We start from the raw sequence: 18732 nt of genomic DNA, 5'->3' as shown, positions 1-18732 counted from the left end.
AGATTTACTTGTTCCCAGACTGGCATACAACAGAATCCAATATAGATTTCAACTTAATAGTTAATTTTTATTTAGGCTACATACAGAAATAATCTTTTTAGTTTTAGTTTTGCAGTATATCAGGTTTCCACAAATTTACTCCAATGAAACTGGAAATGATTAAGCAGTATACTTTAATCATTTTTAAGTTATATAAATAAAACTCCAGGTTAAGATCAAAAAAGGTTAGAAACACTTTGGCTGTAAGGAAACGTCAATGGACACTTATAGTTAAAAAGAAAAAACATTTCCGCCTTGCATTTCAAAGTAAAACCCATAATAACAAGATTAATTCACATATTCTACAATAACCCAGTTATAATAAACCAGTTTCGTTTTGTTTTATTCACAAAGTTTATCGTGACGGCTGTTTTTATTATTCTAAAATCCTGCTTGTTTTGAAGCTTAATGGTTATTCTGGAGGGGTTATTTCTCGGTTTCCGCTTTTATTCCCAGAAGCTTGACGCAGGGATAGACATGTTTATCTAAATTGCGCATGCGTGTGGGCTGGAAAGGCTTTAATACTAGATCAGTGCAAACTGCTTGTGCGGCTGAGCTCCATCCATCATGATGCGGGGGGAATCCGGATATTGATTGCAGTTTTTGGGGAGAAGCTGTCAAAGTTTACCCGGAGGCTCTGCAGGGCCAGAGTGGTCACCATCCGGCCAGCCTGCACGGACTCTCCGCTCCCAGTTTGTCAACCTGCTGACTCGCATCTTCTGATCGTCGCGTCGGGGTCCAGTGATAACTTCACTTGGTAACAAGTTCGGATGTGGCAAGCAAACTGCAGACGGATGCATAATATAGCAGACTGGATATCCGGTAGGCAAAATGAATTACAGCTGTTTGTGTGTGTGTGTGTTTTTTAAATTTTTTTATTTAAATAAAGAAATACTGATATCAAATAAATTAAATCCTATCAGATGTATATATTTCAAATTACAAACAGATAACACTGTAATAGTGCGTCAACACGTTTTTGTAAATATGTGAATGGAAAGTCAGAGGTTGAGGCGCGTGTCCCCGTCAGCTGGCAGTACACGTGACGTAAACATCGCCGCCTGTCTGACCTCACAGGAACAAGGAGTGCTGAGCTGTCACTATTCCCTGATGATGCTTTTCATATAAGGCACATCATTTGACGTCACCTTTAACTGTTTGTTTCTCCGACATGATCACATTTGCACAATTTGAAAGCATGTCTACTTAAATATGTGGCAAACAATGTGAGTAGACTGATGATTTTTCCTCTTGGTGTGGGATGTAGGGACAGTGATGGGAGGCTGTGTGGGGAGGAATAGGATGGATGGACAAGGGAGTGCCCCAAGCTCGACAAGGAGCAAAAAACGTGGAGGTAAGAAGCTCAATGGACTATGTGTGTGTATATATATATGTGGTTATTTTGGTGAATGCATTAGAAACACTGCTGCACAAACAGAAGTGCTTTAAAAATCAGCAAATGATGTCAAAAACTGTGAATAAGACCGTTATTTCTACATGCTGAGTTAGTGCTGCTACAAATGAGATGAAAGGTGGTGAGAATGTGTGGCCATGTATTATAATTACATCACTGTCAGAACCAGTACGACACAGCGATTTTCACAATATTACACCTTGCATAGGACAGTGCAAAGCCGGCCAGCCAGTCAGCCAGATTAATAATTCATGCGATGATGCTGCATGCTTGCGTGGATGTCTTTCTCTGTCTGATAGCTTACTGTCTCAGGCGTCAAGGCTTTAGTCATGTGTCTAATCTGTGTTGAGGACCAGCCCTGACAAGACAGAGTTTTATAAATGCCGGTCAATCCATTCCTTGTGGGGAAAAAAAAAGCAGCTGTGCACTCAGCTGGATTGCCATGCATTATGCATTGAGCAGCAGACATGGTCTGCGCAGAGTTTTCACATCAAAGTTTGACCCACTTGGTGGATGATTTGCCTCAGGTCAACCTGCTGCAAAATATATTTACATGAGAGAGAAATAATTTACCTGCAAGACAGACATGACCTCTTAGATCATGCTCATACACCTCCTTCACTGCCCGACTTTTAGTTGTGGAAATGTAGTATCTGAGAGACCGATATTTGTTTATTCATAAAAATAGCTTAGTGAATTAAAACATCACCTGTTGGAGGCAGTTCACAGAGGTACAGCAGCTTCTCCTTCAAACAGACTGTCATAGTCTGACAGGGGTTTATTGTCTGTTAATAGGTTTAGCATGTTGTCTTTGGATATTTCTGTCCTGTCTCTACATAGAGCTGATAGGATTAGATCTCTTGTGCAAGGAAGTGACCTCCTGGCTGGGACACTCAACTTACTCCACCTGAAACTGAACGTCTTTCCATGAACTGATCCTGTGGCATTTTAGGTTTTGAAGTGGTTGTTATTAGAAAGAATATTTGTGGAGGGACTGTGGCTACTTTTAAACCAGCTGGGGAAATATCACGACAGTTCACTGAGCTCTGAATCTGAATCTGCACATCGTGGCACACTAGATCGGGTGATTGTTGTTGCCGTCTTGCATCAAGCTGGTTGGACACAGCAGGGCAGTCCACTTTCCTCAGGGTCGTCGGTTGCTCATGCAGACTTTAAATTGACTTACATTAAACCTCGGGGAAAGAACAACTATGGGAGTACCAAACTCCAGGGAATACAACTACTATCACACGCCAAACACACCCTTTAGGATTTTGCTGAAGAGTAAGTATGGATTTTTGTGTGGGTTGAAAGAAATGCTTTCATGTGTCCTGTTTCCTTTCCTGTCATGTTTATGCGTTTCACTGTGTTGTGCCAAAATTGGTTTCAGAGGGTTTTGTGTGTGTGTGTGTGTGTGTTGAATTCAAGATCGCCTGTGCTGTTGAATCTGTTGTGATAGTGTTAGGGTTTAGTTTGTCTTGTGAAGTGAGGTACCAAACAATTCGTAGTACTAAAAATGCAATAGAACAAATGACAAGCAATAAAAAGGAAAATGGCTCAAAAATACAGAAAACAAGGTTGTCCAGAGGTCATGACATCTATATATATATAAATAGAGTTGAAGTATTCATATTGGCGATAGTTGATCATTAACTTAGATGAAGGTGTTTTTTTGGGTTAATGCATCTTTTAGCATTAAAAGGGTATCTTCAAGTGCCTTGTGCTAAACTACTACTACTAGTAGTAGTAGTAGAAGCAGTAGAAGAAGTAGTGCAGCAATAATGATGGCCTTAAAATATCACTTGAACTAAGACAGTGGGTGGTTTTTTCATCCATCGGAATGTTTCTCAAGTAAGAAGAAACTTGATCCACTGATTTCACTGGAAAATTCTTAGGATTTGGTTCCAGGTAGCTGAAGACTTGCAGCTGAGGACAGGCTGTCACAGCTGACCTCTGTGTGCACTCTGTATACTCAGTTTTTACAGCAGTGATGTGGATAAAACATTCTTCGTATAATGCAGGTTTTCATCACTGATGTCTTTAGACTGGCCTTGTATTGTCTCTGAGTGTGTCTCACGACACTTAGGCTTGATAATTGTTTTTCTGTAGCGGTTGTCTGCATACTTCTTGAATTAATTTGTTATCATAATGGATCATCTTCATGTCAGTCAGGTTGCATGTTTGGATTCCAGTCAACCATACCATTTGCATTGTTTGGTTGACATAATGACTTCCTGCTTCCTGTACCCTGTCACCAAAGTAAACATGTATGTTCGTGAATGAGAAGTAAAAATAATAGAATATACATGTTCTCCCTGTGTCTATGTCGGTTTTCTCTCTGTGCCAGGTTTCTCCGACAGTCCAAAGACATGTAGGTTAATAAATTAATTGAAGTGTGAGTAGTTGTTTGTCTCTGTGTCAGACCTGTGATGAACTGATAACCTGTCGTGGGTGAACCCGCCTCTCACTTAATGTCAGCTGGGATCAGCTCCAGCTCAACCTTGCAAAGAGTGAGCTGTTATAGATACTGGATGGGTGGATGGATCAAAGGGATAGTATAATTCTTTATAGCTGTATATCTGTGTATTACTTTCTCCAGACTAATGTAATCATCGCTTTGAAAATGTGGATATTTGTTATTAAAACATTGCCTTTTATTACAGATGCATGAAATGTAAAATATAACTGCAATGTGAAAATTCAGGGTGTCATATTTATTATTATGCATCTGTAATGACATAAAAACATAATTGAATCTGTGCATATTGTATGATGGGAATGGCAGCTTAGTACACAGATGTAGACATTTGTTCTTGTTGTATACATATTTGACAGAAGTGAGGCCTGGTTTGTAGCTCTACATTTCATAAATGTGATCATGTGATGATTAATTTGAGAAAGGTTTGTGTTTGCTTTTTCCATCTGTTGTTTTTCGACTTGCAGTTGTGAGTGTTTTTGCTGGCTGTCATTGGCCAAAGAGTGCTCATCTCTCTAACCAATGCCTTATAGGGTAGGAGCAGATAAATCCTGTTATGTGGAACCTGATTACTGCCTATAATCCACTGGTCTGTGTGTGTGTGTTTGTGTGTGTGTGTGTGTACGTGCGTACATGTCAGTACTGTATGCATCACTGCCACTGCAGTAATCCACAACACTATAAATAATCACTTTGATTTTCCTCCCTCTTTAAATTAAATTGAATTTCTTGCTATGCTGGTACAGTTGATATGCCTGTGTTGAAAGTACCCTGTTTATGTGCTGACAAATCCATAGTGGTAATCGGCTTTACTTTCCTATCCTATATTGATAGACTGTGCATTTTAAAGTGTTGTCGAGAACATGATGCATTTAGCTCGTCTAATCTTTAAAAAATTATATCTTATACTGTTTGTCTGACTCAAATCAAATCATTTAGCCAAATCATTTGTTTAGTTCTGCTTAGGGAATATATCAGTAACATAGCTGAATTACACACATATATTTCTTATTTAATATCTTATAAAACTGCTGATGACAAAGAGCTCAACTATTTTTACAGCAGTTGTGACCTAACTATCTACATACTAAGCAGGTGCCTGAACTTCACTGCCAGGTGCTTTTACTGTTAATCCCTTTTAGCTGTTTTATGTCATTAGGATAAATTAAATACAAAAAGTGTTCCTGGCACGTTTTTAAAAACTGAAAGTTCATTGCATGGCTGTCAGGCTCTAATTATACTGGGATATAGTCTTTGTATCAGTCTTTAGATCAGACTAAACACTACCTTCTTTTTTCTCTCAGGACGCAATGAGCCCCTCAAGAAGGAGCGTCCAAAGTGGAAAAGTGAGTACCCAATGACGGAGGGCCAGCTGAGGAGTAAAAGGGATGAGTTTTGGGATACTGCTCCAGCCTTTGATGGACGGAAAGAGATCTGGGACGCACTCAGAGCAGCGGCCCTGGCTGCAGAGTGCAATGACCTGGAGCTAGCACAAGCTATAGTGGATGGAGCCTGCATTACTCTGCCACACGGTATGAAACTACCCCGATTCACATGAACACACACACACACAGACTCTCTTTCAAATATGGAAATGTGCTTAATCCAGCTATCAATTGTAAACTGAGAATATCCTGGATGCAATGCATAATGCACTGTAATAATTCTCAAAATGTCAAAGGACAGTTTCAGAATGGCATGCATCAGTTGCTCAGAGATTACAGCTGTAATAGTTACATAATAGTCGCAGTGCTGCGTGACCACTGTGAATGGATTGGCCATGACAGAGTGTGCTCGTGCACAGTGTTTTTGCTTTGAAGCGTTTTACTAGTTCAAGGACACTGGTGGTGTTGCTGTAAATGTGATGCAAGTAAATATAATATAAATGTGATGGTGTCTGTTTTATTAACAGTGACTGGGGGTAGAAAAGGGGGTTACAGTTAATTGCTGTTACTGATAGAAAGATTTTTGGAAACCTGTTGTTTATGTAGGTCATTTCTTCCTCTTCAGGCTCTCTCACAGAGAGTTATGATGAACTGGGCAACCGCTATCAGCTCCCGGCCTACACTTTAGCCCCACCTGCCAACCTCATCACTGAAACGTCCAGTGACAGCAAAAGTTCTGAATCCACACAAAAACAAACTCAAGCACCTCCATGCAGACAAGAGTTCCAACTCCGGGTGCGATTGTCAACAGGTAAGAAACACAGATTGTGATCTATAAATATATACTGTATAAATATGACATTTAAATCTAAAGAAGTACAGCTGCAGCTTTCTCCATGCATATGACATTTCATCACATCTTGTCTTATCTAGGCTGGAGACTGATACATAATTCAAATCTTCGTGTCTCACAGTGCGTTCTGAAATCTGTGTCAACTCTATTTATGCCTTGTGGATTTCTTAGGAAAGGATGTGCGTCTGACAGCCAGCATGGCCGACTCCATCGCTGAGCTCAAGAAGCAATTGAAAGAACAGGAAGACATTGACGTGACCCGCCAAAGGTGGTTCTTTTCTGGGAAGCTCCTGACTGACAAGACTCGTCTGCAAGACGCCAAGATCCAGAAGGACTTTGTCGTCCAAGTGATTGTTAATACGAACCCTCCTGTCAAAGGTAACTGAGGAGTGAGACACAGGGCCACGGAGTGAAGAAAATATAAAGGACGTGCCAGAGAGGGCTGCAGGAATAGGAGTAGAGCTTGAAATCGTTTTCAAGTTGGTATTGCAGTGGAATTTTGTGTACATTTTTATATAAGAAAATATTGCTTTTATATTGCTCCTTTTTGTATTTTTTCCTTTTTTCCAAATGAAGCAAGAATATTAAAAAGCACTGAAACACTTTAGATTAAAAGTAGAATCCTAAGATGCACATCCCAGTGTCTGTCTGTCCGTCTGTTTGTGTGGACATCAACTCACAGCTCTATTGTTTACACGCCTCCTTGTCATGTGTATTATTTGTGCTTATTGATAAACGGAATATGGTTCACCTGGGGATCTGGATAAGGACAATCCATCCCCTCTTTTTTCTTTTTTAAAGATTTCTGTCGTGCGGTTTGAGAAGTAGGTTAAGGGTGGCAGAAAACTGTAGAGAAAAAGAAAAATGTAAATATCAGTCTTCATATGTGTTTGGTCATGTAACTATGTGCAAACTACATTTTCAGTTCACCACTGTATATTCATGATAAATACATGGAATGTAACAAAGGCACCTTTCTAAAAGGTAACGAGATGATCTGTTTTTTATTTCATCCAAACAAGATACTGAAATCTTCTGTAGGCTACAATATGATGCTCACTGTACTTGAATAACTTATCAATAAATATTGTAAATTTAAAGTCATTCTCTGCATTCCTGATTCTTGGGCACCACAAGTCTCTATTGAAATGTTTGCAGAACTTATCCTAAAGCAATGTTTCCCAACCAGGGTGTCCCAGGGTAAATCTGGGAGTTCAAGGGATAAGAATGAAATGTATACACTCAACAAAAGTAAAAATGCAATGCATATTTTTTGTTGAAGTAAATTATTCTATGCACACAAAGGGTTCATTCATTAAAATCTGTGCCAGTGAGCTCTTCTCCTTTGCCAAGATAATCCATCCACCTGATAGGTGTGGCATATCAAGATGCTGATTAAACATGATTATGACAAAGAAGGGCAAAGTCATGACTCATCCTATTGTCTGGTTGGCTCACCCTGATATTAGTACTAGCCAATCAGAAGCAGAATTGGATGGGCAATAACTTTCCCCTTCTAAGAAAAAAGTATTGGTATCTGCAGCTTAATGTTAAATAGTTCAGTGACTAATAACAAATGTCTGCACATTTTAGAGTGACTTTTTATTGTAGACCATCCAAGGCAAACGTGTGTAATAATCAGGCTGTTTAATCAGCATCCTGATTTACCCCACCTGTTAGTGAATAGATCATAGTTGCAAAGTGCTCAGAAACTAGATTTTAACAAATATCTGAAGATAATTTGAGAGAAATAAAAGTCTATAAATAAATGTTCGACTCAAACAAAAAAAATGCATTTATATGTTTGTTGAGTCTATTTCTGTTGCACGATTTAGATTTCTTTTCTTAATTTCTGCTTTTTTTTCTCCTAACATTTCTCCAGGCCCATTTAAAAAATAAATCAAAGACCTATATTAATGTCCATTTCAAGGTCACACCTTGAAATAAATATTCTTGACAAAAATAGTACAAAACATATGTAAGTATTTAGCAGAGACACACATTTAGTGTTACTGGCTCTGTATTCCTGCACATTAGTATAATAAAGTATCATTCTACGCTATTAAAGGACTCTCAGCTGCAATTTAAGGATGTTTGCACTCACACATGGAGTAAACTGGTCCATCATGGACCAAGGTTTTGAACTCTCTCTGTATCACACACAGTCTCCATCAGTTTGCTCAGTTGTCATGGAAACGAAAGCTCATGAAGCCTTGAGCACAGTTGGAAAAAAAAAGTCCAAATTCAAGGTTCAATAGCTTTTCCTGTGCTTTTAATCGCATCACACGGTCTTCACGAGCATTACATATTTGGCTGTGCTCGATTGTGCAGCATTTGTTGTAGCTCAGCAGCTGTTTTAATGTTGTTTAGTGTTGAACAGCGCCACCTACTGTCCCACACACACACACACACACACACAACGCGAGTCAGACACGTGGGTCCACTCGTGACGTCGTTTGGTGAGCGACAGAGTCATCTGGAGCTGCACGGACAGGGTTTTGGGTAACGTGATTACTTTTAAACCCCCGCCTGAAAATGGTCAAATCGGGGAAACTTCGGTCCGGGACCGGCTCGAAACTCAAACGGTGGAAGAAAGGACACAGCAGCGATTCAAACCCGCAGACCAGCCGCTTTCGACAGGCTGCTAAAAGCCGCTTCTTCAGCAGACCCTCCGGTGAGCTGCACGTCACACGTGGGTCTCTGGCTAGTGCTAACGTTAGCTCAGCCAGCGTCAGCCATTTAACCCGAGCTAACTTCATGTGCTGCGACATTAAATGTTTGATCAGCTGTCCCAAATGAAGATGTCAGCGCTGAATCTAACTTCATATCAGCTGAAATAACTCGTCAGATTAGTTGTAGGTTAGAAATCACAACACATAACAACAACAATCACAATCGTGTTTGCGTGACCAAAACACACACTGTGTAACTATACTTAAGTATATAAGTATTTATCATTTAGTGCTGTTGGCTCTGTAATCCAGCACAAATGTATTTATGATAGTCTGGAGTTGAGTAAACTGTGCAGAAATGATATAGTCATACATGGAGGCAGCACAGTGAACTGTATACAGGACTTAGATTAGATATACTTTATTCATTCAAGTGTAGCATACACTACAGAATTAGGAAAAAAAGAAAAACACACAATAAACAGACTGAGGATAAAAGTGGCATGATATATAAAAAGAGTACTGTAATGTAAAGTGAACATAGTGTAAGAAATATTGCAAAGTAATGAAAGTGACCATAATACAAATAATAATATTATTGCAAGAGTGCACAGTGAAAAGTTTCACCAAGGATCATGGTGATGCATGAAACATAAAACATAGTGCAGACAGGACTACACTGAAGTGCACACACATTACAACACACAATACAAAAAGGGCTACATAAAACACACACACGCAACAGACTTTGATGTGTGTGTATGTAAATGTGCTCCATATGGATATGTACAGTATGACGTTAGTAGGTAGATATTGAATATAATTAAGTAGCAGCTGAGAGTTGTGAGAGTAGTCGGACTTATAACTGGTGCCGGGGTGCCGCTGTGTGGCTTGTCCATCAGTCCACCATCTTTCTATATTTGTGTGTGTATGAGCCCGCGTGGAACCGATAAAGTTGATGAAACACGTGTTAAGTTGCATCAAGGTTTATGTGTAGAAATGTGTTGTTTATCTTTAGGCTAAGTATGTATTAGAAAAAATGGTTTGATTCCTGCATTGTTCACCTGGCCATATAGTTGTTTCATGTCTGATTCAGTGTGCTGGAGTATAGACCCAAAACAACACAGAAAGAGTCTCTGTATAGTTACTGAAAGGCAGCACTGTGGTTGTCATGTTTCACGTCAGTCTTTTACGCATCGCTATTTAAGTCCTCCACTCTGATGTCTCTGAGTGTGAGACCCAATTATGCTCTTGGACAGCTTCCATTTCTCTTATAGGACGGTCACCTTAATGTTTTTTTTTGTATCCCTACAGAAAAGAGTGATCTAACAGTTGATGCTCTTAAGCTGCACAATGACCTGCAGACAGGTCCTCTGGAGCTTAGTGCAGGTGGCCGTCAAGACGCCAGCATGGAAGAGGAGCCAGATGAGGCGCTTTCACAAAGGACCTCTGGCACCTTCCTCAGCGGCCTGTCCGACTGCTCCAACCTGACCTTCAGAAAGGTGCAGCGCTACTGGGAGTCCAACTCAGCTGCTCACAAAGAGGTAGGCATTACATTAAAGGTACACCATGCATTCACAACAGCATAAATAAACAGCGTTATATGGCTGATGCTGTAACATTGTCACTTGATGGCATCCCTCACAGATCTGTGCAGTGTTGGCAGCTGTTACTGAGGTGATCCGTGGTCAAGGAGGGAAGGAGACTGAAACGGAGTACTTTGCTGCTTTGGTGAGTGCTACTTTTTTAAAAGATGTTTAATGAGACATTACCAAATACCTTTTTTTTTTTTTTTTTTTTTATTACCAAATACCTTTTTTTTTTTTTTTATTGAACCTCTGTGCTGTGTTTAGAAAATAAAGCATGTGTGTGCTTTTTGTAGATGACAACCCTGGAGGTTGTGGATTCAGCAGAATCGCAGGCTGCGGTAGCGTACCTCCTCAACCTCGTCATGAAACGGTTAGACTTCTTTCTGAAACAAAAAATAACCACGCATGTCGAGGCTGGAAGTCTGATTGTTGTGTTGTGTTCTCCAGGGTTCCTGCTCCTGTGCTCATGTCTAAGTTTTCAGACACCACCAAGGCTCTGATGGACGTCATGTCTAAACAGGCCACGTCTGACACCGCCTCAGCTCTCAGATGGGTGAGTAGATTTTTCTCTGCGCCTGTTTTTATAATTTTTTTGTTTGTTTAATGTTAATTTGCAGCAAAGATCGATTTATTGTTTTTGCACCTATAGATCTTGTCATGCCTGGCCACTTTGTTGAGGAAGCAGGATGCATCTGTCTGGACTTACCCATCTACTCTGCAGGCTTATCACGGCCTTCTCAGCTTCACAGTGCACAGCAAGCCTAAGGTCCGTCTCATCAGCATCACAAGCACTACATGTCGAATTCGGCATTAAATCAGGTGCTATAATTTTATGTCCACTGTCTTCCTCTCAGGTCCGTAAAGCAGCACAGCAGGGTGTTTGCGCCATTCTCAGAGGTAGTGACTTCCTGTTTACGGATAATGCACCAAGCCATCACCCTGCTGCAGTGACCACAGCCAAGTTCTGCATCAAAGAAATGGAGCAGGCAGGAGGTAAGATGGCATATTTTTACTCATAGCATTTGTCGTTCTTGCTGTGATGAAGGTAATATGTGATTCTGTGGTTGTCCATAAACTTGTACTGTATGTTTTTTGTGTTCTTTCCCCTCAGGCAGCAAAGAGGACACCACCACACTTCATGTTCTGGGTCTCATGAAGGAGTTGATGGGGACGTTTCCTCTGGGAGCTGTCAAGTCCTGCTGTGAGACTCTGCTGCGAGTGATGACGCTCAGCCATGTGGTAAGAGCATAATGTTCACAGGTGCAGCCAGATACCCTTTGTTCATCTATATGAATACTCAAATGTAGTTTTTAATATGTTTCTTATGTTGTTTCCGGTCGCAGCTGGTGACAGCGAGCGCCATGCAGGCCTTTCATAGGCTGTTCAGCGGGAAGCCAAATGCATCGACCCTCTCACCAGAACTCAATGCACAGATCATCACGGTGAGGGAATACAAACAGAACAAATAGGCTCAAGTCATAATGAAATAATGTGCTGTGAAAGCTAATATCTAATTCTCATCCTCAGGCTCTGTATGACTACCTGCCCAGTGACAATGACCTGCAGCCTCTGCTGGCCTGGCTTTCTGTCATGGAGAAAGCACACGTTCACTTGGCGAGGTAAGGAACTGTGTTTCTCACGACATCGTCACAAATCCTTTTTCTTGCAGTCAGGTTAATTGTATGTTTTTATTCTAGTCAGTTTAGTCAGCGGTCGGTGTGTCTTTGTCTAGTTTGCAGAGTTCTCTGAGTTTGGGACACCTCCCTCGCCTCTTCTCTGCTGCCACGTCCTGCCTGTTGTCGCCCCACACACAGGTGGTTTCTGCAGCCACCAATACACTGAAGGTAAAGACAATATCTTTGGGAAATCCACATGGAGTAACTCAAGTTAATAAAGATGCTTTCGTTTGTCGAGTCTTGCTAGACTCAGGATATTTCTGGATTGTAATTGAATCTTTAAAGATGCATTCCAGACAGAATGTTGGTAAATCCTCCTAAATCCTGACTTGCAGTCTATGCAGGGCACTAATTGATGATTTATTTCTGTTTGATCTGTTTCAGACTTTGTTGACTGAATGTGTTGGCCCTCGCATGGAGGAAATGGGCATGATCACGCCCACAGCCTCTGCAGGAAACCCCTCATATGTCTGCAAAATGTTCCGGTAAGCTACCTAACTGTTAACCAAGCTACCCTCTTTTCGTTGTAAGGACTCAACATGCTAATTGTGGCTGTGTGTGTTTGTGTTCTAGCATCGTAGAAGAGGGACTGTCCTATCGCTTCCATGCCTCCTGGCCTTTCGTGCTGCAGATCCTGGGCTGCTTCTATCGAGTTGCAGGGAAACGGGCTCACCCTATCATGACCAAGGTATAGCCGCAAAAGCTTTGTAGATCACTGTGCGAGTAAAGAACGAGGAATGTTAGACTGAGTCTGTTGTGTTGTGTTCTGGACAGTCACTGCAGTCTCTGGCAGACCTGCGCTCCACTCCTCAGTTCCCCTTCAGCGGTGAGTTGGACCTGGCTATAGGAGGAGCTGTAGAGAGCATGGGGCCTGAAGTTGTACTGGGTGCTGTGCCTCTCAACATCACCGGCTACGAGTAAGTGGAGACGCAAACACTGAGTAGAGATCTTCTTGCCATTATTGTGGTTTAACTGACTTCATGTTGTTTTCTTTTCTTTCTTTCTTTTTTTTTTTCAGGGATGACTTGGAGTTCCCACGCAGCTGGCTGGTCCCGGTCATACGGGATCACGTGAAGAACACTCACCTCGGTTTCTTTGCTTCTTATTTCCTCCCTCTGGCTTCTACGCTCAAGCAGAGAGGTAAGTGTGTGATGCTCTACTTAAAGTGGTCGAGTGACTTTTTTTTTTAAATGTGTATAACTGGTGACTCTGTCCTTCTTTTGTAGCTGATGAGTTGGAGGAAGCAGGGCAGAAACTTGAAGCCAAAGTCTACCAGACGTTACAGCTACAGGTAGCTCAATGTTGACTTAACTTGGCCGTATTCAGAGTAAAGAGTTCCAGTGAATGAGTTGTTCAGACATGCATGTTTGTTCCCATCCTCCAGATTTGGACCATGCTCCCTGGCTTCTGTACATCTCCTGTGGACCTGCTGACCTCCTTCAAAGGCATCGCCCGTGTACTCGGCATGGCTATTAACGAACGGGCAGACCTGAGACTCACAGTGTGCCAGGCTCTACGCACCATCATCACCAAGAGCTGCTCCACTGGTGAGAGGATGCACATGTTCATGGAGAGAGACGACACATTAAAAACTACTGAAACCTCTTACTGTTGAATCCAGTCATTACATAACCCTGTTGTGTCTGCTTTTCTGTCTACAGAGGAAGAAAAGGTAGAAGTGGGCCGCTTCTCCAAGAACTTCCTGCCAATCTTTTTCAACGTATACAGCCAGCAGCCTGCAGCCGGCGAGTCCGGCACCTACAGAATGGCTGTACTAGACACCATCAAGGTCTACTTAACTGTCACAGAAACACCGGTGAGATCTGCATTCTCCTGCACACTGTTGTGTGTTTTATTTTTATTTTTTTTCATACTAAACTGATTGTTTGAAAGGCTGTCTGTCCTGTGATAGACCAGATTCTGGTTCTGGTGTCTCCCCTAATTATAACAATCATCCTCAGATGATCTGCACATTCCTGCAAAAAGCTACAGACAGACTGAGCAGCGCAGACAGCACAGAGTTCACACGGTAGGCCATTAAGATGATATATTGCTATAGAATTATGTCTTTAATAAATCTGATATCGGTATACTTACTCTGTTTGCTTCTGTCTCTCAGGCTCTCAATGATGGACCTTGTGGTTGCCATGGCGCCCTCAGTAGACGAGGCCACCATGACTAAAACCTTTGAGCTGATTAGGCCATATTTGGAGGTAAGCGTACACACAGTGTGCTCAGTGGCATCGTCTGTTTGTTTTTTTTTTTATCCAGATCTTTCTTGTTAAGCATGTGTCTGTTGTTTTCAGAGCTCCAAAGAGCCAGGCATGCAGAAGAAGGCGTACCGTGTGCTGGAGGAGATGTGCGGAGGAGAGAGCGACGAGTGTAGGTCGTTTGTCGTGGCAAATCTGGAAACACTCAAAGTTGTCCTGCTCGAGACTCTGAAAAACGCCTCTTCACCTGCAAAGAGGGTGAGACTGCTGTGTAGAGATAAATGAAATAAAGCAGACTTGCAGGGGATTGAAGACTTTGATTTACAGCGCTGTCTGATCATATCTTCGTATTTCTATTACTTTTTCTCAGCCGAGACTGAAGTGTCTGATCCACATCGTGAAAAGGCTCAGCGAAGAACACAAAGACTTTATCTCTGCTCTGCTTCCAGAGGTACAAACACATTACTGCTGGCAGACACACAAACACAGAGAGTATAGATATTTATCATCTTCATGGGGTCGTTCTTTCTTTCAGGTTATTATATGTACCAAAGAGGTGTCTGTTGGGGCTCGTAAGAACGCCTACAATCTACTGGTGGAAATAGGAAACGCATTTGTCCGGTTCTGTGGGAACGCAAAAGGTAACACGCTTGTCTTCTTTCGGATGTGTATGTGTGGACACAAGTTTACTATTTTTAAGATTTTGTGTGTTAATGTTTAAAATCCTAACTGAGTGTCTGTCCTCGATCCAGATGCCATGGACCAGTATTTGCTGTTGGTGTACGCAGGACTCACAGGCTCTGTGACCATGATCACCTGCACAGTGTTGGCGCTAACTCGGCTCATGTTCGAGTATAAAGGTAAGACCGCTAACTTCCAGCAATTTCCTGCTGGTGTCTTTGAATGCTTATATTTGTGGAGTGGCAGACTCAGTTTTTGTGCACTTTGTTTCACAGACGCCATAGACGTGGCCACCAGAGAGCAGCTGCTTCACAATATTTGTCTGCTGCTGTCGTCTCGTACCAGAGAGATCGTCAAAGCCGCCTTGGGCTTCATTAAGGTCATCCTCTTCATCATGGACCCCAAGACGCTGGCGTCACATGCCACTGTCATGGTAGGCACGGACGTTATAGATATAGAATCCATGATAAAGAAGCGGCTGTGCCCTCATTTAACACTAATCTTCACTCTTGTGTTCAGATGGAAGGCGTTGGGAGCATCAAAGACGATGTGAGGAGACACTTCAGAACCAAACTGAAGAACATCTTCACTAAGTTCATCAGAAAGTTTGGGTGAGTGCTGTTTTGTATTTATTTGTATCATAAGCATGAACTGGGCATAATTCAGCTAACCTGAGGCTGTGGAAGAACTGAGTTTATTTTCTGTGCTGCTTTTCATCGGGAACTGACATTTGATCATCAGGGATGCATCTGTTTTTTGGTTTTGGAGTTTGCCTGCTACCAGTAAACACAACTGATTTAAGCTCTGTCTGGTGAAATTGTAATTATACTAATACTAATCATATGCTGACATTGACAAAGTGAAGCTTTGGGGCTGTAAATGAGATGGTTCCACATTATTGTACCATTATTTTATTTTTTTATTTTTCTACCACCATCTGTCACTATGCTTTTGTTTTGTGTCTGATCATCTGCTTCTTTTCTTTTCTCTTCTTTTTTTAGTTTTGAGCTGGTGAAGAGCATGTTGCCTGCAGAACACCACAAGGTGCTCGCAAACATCCGCAAGGCTGAGGCTCGCACCAAGAGGCGAAAACAGGCCGCAGAGCAGCAGGACGACTCGGAGAGCGAAGAGGAAGCACCTAAAGCAAAGAGCAAAAGGTAGACCACTGTTTCCAAACACAAAGCTTTGCCTTCTCTCATGCCATTAGCTCACTTCTTCCTTTAAAAACCACCTTTCTTCTACTCTAGTATTGAGGAGATCCTTGCAGAGTCAGACAGCGATTTGTCAGATGACGAAGGAAAGGCCGGTAATGCTCAGAAGAAGGCAGGCAAACCGCAGAAAGGACGGGCCTGGCTCAAAGAAGGAGGGGAAGATGACCCACTTAACTTCCTGGACCCCAAGGTTTCCCAGAGAGTGCTAGGTAATAGATGGTTAACATGAGCCAGCATTTTGATTTGTGGAGAAGAAAGTTTAATATATTCTGTCTGTATTTATTCACATGGCTTTTGTTGTTCCTCAGCTACAAACCCGGCAATGAAAAAGAGTGCCAAGGTTGAGCACGGCTTCAAAGTGACGTCAGACGGGCGGTTGATCATCAGAGAGGATGACGAGGAGGATGTAAAGGACAAAGGTAAGAGGAAATCCTGTAGGTAGTCCAACTGTTTTGCACATTACTTTCTGTCTGGACAGGCTGTGATAACCTGTTACTTTCCCCACAGACGAGGGAGAGATGAAAGATATCCTAGAAGAGGCTGGAGTCAAGAGTGTGAGTACTCTATATGTCACACAGAAATTTTGTAGCTTCCCTGTTGCTGTTGAGACATTTTAATTGCTGTTTTTCATTCATCACCTGTTTGTTTTTTATCATCGACAGAAAAAGACACAGAAAAGAAAGTTCCGAGATGACAACTTTGATGAAGACATGGACATTGAGCCTGATCTCAAATATAAAGGTAGGACTCATATTAAATCTCCCCAGTGAGTTGTTTGTAAATTTGACTATTCATTTGGATATAGGCAGGATTACTTCAGGTCTTTTTAGATTAACATTTCAGTAGATTCTGGAGTTGCAGCATGACTAGAAAATCAAGTCCATGATAACTTTTAAGAGTAAAAAGCACATCCTTTTTCCTTCTCAGCCGGAGGCTCGGGTATTCACAGACCCCTGGGAGGAAGGGAAGACATTGGGGGAGACTACAAGTCAAAGGTAAGTCCGACAGCACCCATAAACACACACTGCAGGAGTTGTTGGTTAGAAACTATAATCCTGAGTGTCTGTTCTCTCATCCTACGTCTCTCAGAAAGGAAAAGGAGACGTGAAGAAAAAAGGAAAGCTCGATCCTTACGCGTACATCCCTCTGAAGAAGGCCCAGCTCAATCGCAGGTACCAGTAGATTTTCTCAAACGTCTCTGAAAAATGATTGGTCAATAAGAATGTCGGACGCTAACATATATTTTTTTATTCCTTGCGTGTTCACAGGAAGCGTGCAAAACTGCAGGGCCAGTTCAAGGGCATGGTGAGAGGAGCACAGAAGGGGGCGCTGTCTGGGAAGAAAATGCAGAAGAGAAAGGGGAAAGCCTGAAGAACATGCTTATACTACTCCAAGGACTTGAAATGCGATGCGTGTGTGTGGTGGTGTGTTCATAAACATACTAAAATGTAGACATACACCTTGGATGTGTGTGTCTGTGTGTGTCTGTGTGTGTGTTTCAGACAGCCTGGAGGTGAAACCAGTTTGTTTTTAAACTGTTCCATCTTTGTAAGCTCTAGGACAACTCAATAATAGGTATGTGTGTGTTGAATGTGCCGTCCTGCCTTGATGGATATTGACAGACTAAAGAGAAAACTGTGACCTGCTGTGTATGCATCAGTTAAACTCTCCCTTTAGATAAACAAAAATGTATTTATGTATGAACATTGTCTAGATATGTAAGATGTACAATAAGTCTGGAGAAGGTTTGTGGAGAGTAATGTCCTATTTGAACACTTGAGGGCGCTGTAGACTTCCTGCTTGTTAACAGTGTATAAGAGTACTCCTGAATACATTTAAAATGATTTAAATACAAATTTAAAACAGTTTTTGTCCTGAACACCATTTATTCTTTTCGGAAACTTGCTATAATCTGTAGCCTGTGGTTAGTTTGTCATCTGATATTGCGCCTTTAATACAACTCTATTAAAGTCATGGAGAGAGAGAGAAAGACCCTGTAGGTTGTTGTGCAGGGTGAGTTAACCTAACATTAGCCTCGTGTGATTCATTTGCCCTGATGCATTGCAGTGAAATGAGTCACGTAGTCACTGACTGACCTAATCTCACTCTTTTGTGGTCTGAGCTCAGTGTGTCAGTCAGTTTCTGAGGAGGGGGAGCAGATGTCCCGGACTGATTCAAGACATTCTCAGACGAGGCATCATCAGCACTGAGGTTAAATGTATAGAAACCACTTCACTTTGACCCCCACCTTATTGTGATTTAAAATGGATTACATTTACTCTTTAACTACACATGATGATGAACTCCTTTAGTTTGCACTTTTGTGACAAAAAGATTTCTATCAGATCGGTGACATGTTCCCGGAAATTTGGCATTGAATAAATCCAAAAGCAATTACAAATCTTATTTTACAGGCTACCTATATAAATGTCATGAATAGAATATTAGTGTCCCGACAGCAGCGGAAGTGTAATTAGTTTAATTAAAGAACATTGCTTAAAAACACCAAACATCACAAATTGCTGC

General features: G+C 41.6%; 2 protein-coding genes across 3 annotated transcripts; both read left to right on the top strand.

Moving 5' to 3' along the window:
* The first annotated feature begins 533 nt into the window (after positions 1-533).
* On the top strand, positions 534-6913 carry ubtd1a (ubiquitin domain containing 1a). 2 transcript variants are annotated; one of them, XM_027274916.1, is made up of 5 exons: positions 534-861; positions 1307-1393; positions 5234-5461; positions 5940-6125; positions 6339-6913. In XM_027274916.1, exons 1-5 carry the CDS (start codon positions 810-812, stop codon positions 6551-6553), a joined length of 768 nt encoding a protein of 255 aa, XP_027130717.1. In that variant the 5' UTR covers positions 534-809; the 3' UTR covers positions 6554-6913. The 2 variants fall into 2 exon arrangements, with proteins under 2 accessions (XP_027130717.1, XP_027130723.1); XM_027274922.1 differs by lacking the exon at positions 534-861 and adding an exon at positions 1028-1195.
* A 1657-nt stretch (positions 6914-8570) lies between these two features.
* Positions 8571-18072, top strand: rrp12 (ribosomal RNA processing 12 homolog). The gene is made up of 34 exons (XM_027277672.1): positions 8571-8841; positions 10154-10383; positions 10487-10570; positions 10722-10798; positions 10876-10981; positions 11078-11194; positions 11283-11421; positions 11540-11667; positions 11772-11870; positions 11956-12047; positions 12161-12272; positions 12489-12589; positions 12678-12792; positions 12879-13021; positions 13123-13244; positions 13331-13395; positions 13489-13651; positions 13766-13920; positions 14066-14133; positions 14224-14317; positions 14411-14572; positions 14685-14765; positions 14850-14955; positions 15067-15174; positions 15271-15428; positions 15515-15606; positions 15997-16152; positions 16243-16415; positions 16515-16625; positions 16714-16760; positions 16869-16947; positions 17134-17201; positions 17296-17378; positions 17475-18072. The coding sequence occupies exons 1-34, from the start codon at positions 8703-8705 to the stop codon at positions 17575-17577; spliced, it is 3876 nt and encodes a 1291-aa protein (XP_027133473.1). The 5' UTR covers positions 8571-8702; the 3' UTR covers positions 17578-18072.
* The last annotated feature ends 660 nt before the right edge of the window (positions 18073-18732 follow it).

The sequence above is a fragment of the Larimichthys crocea genome, chromosome III (genome assembly GCF_000972845.2).
Source record: "Larimichthys crocea isolate SSNF chromosome III, L_crocea_2.0, whole genome shotgun sequence".
Taxonomy (NCBI): Eukaryota; Metazoa; Chordata; class Actinopteri; family Sciaenidae; genus Larimichthys; species Larimichthys crocea.
This window is presented reverse-complemented; position numbering and strand designations above follow the sequence as displayed.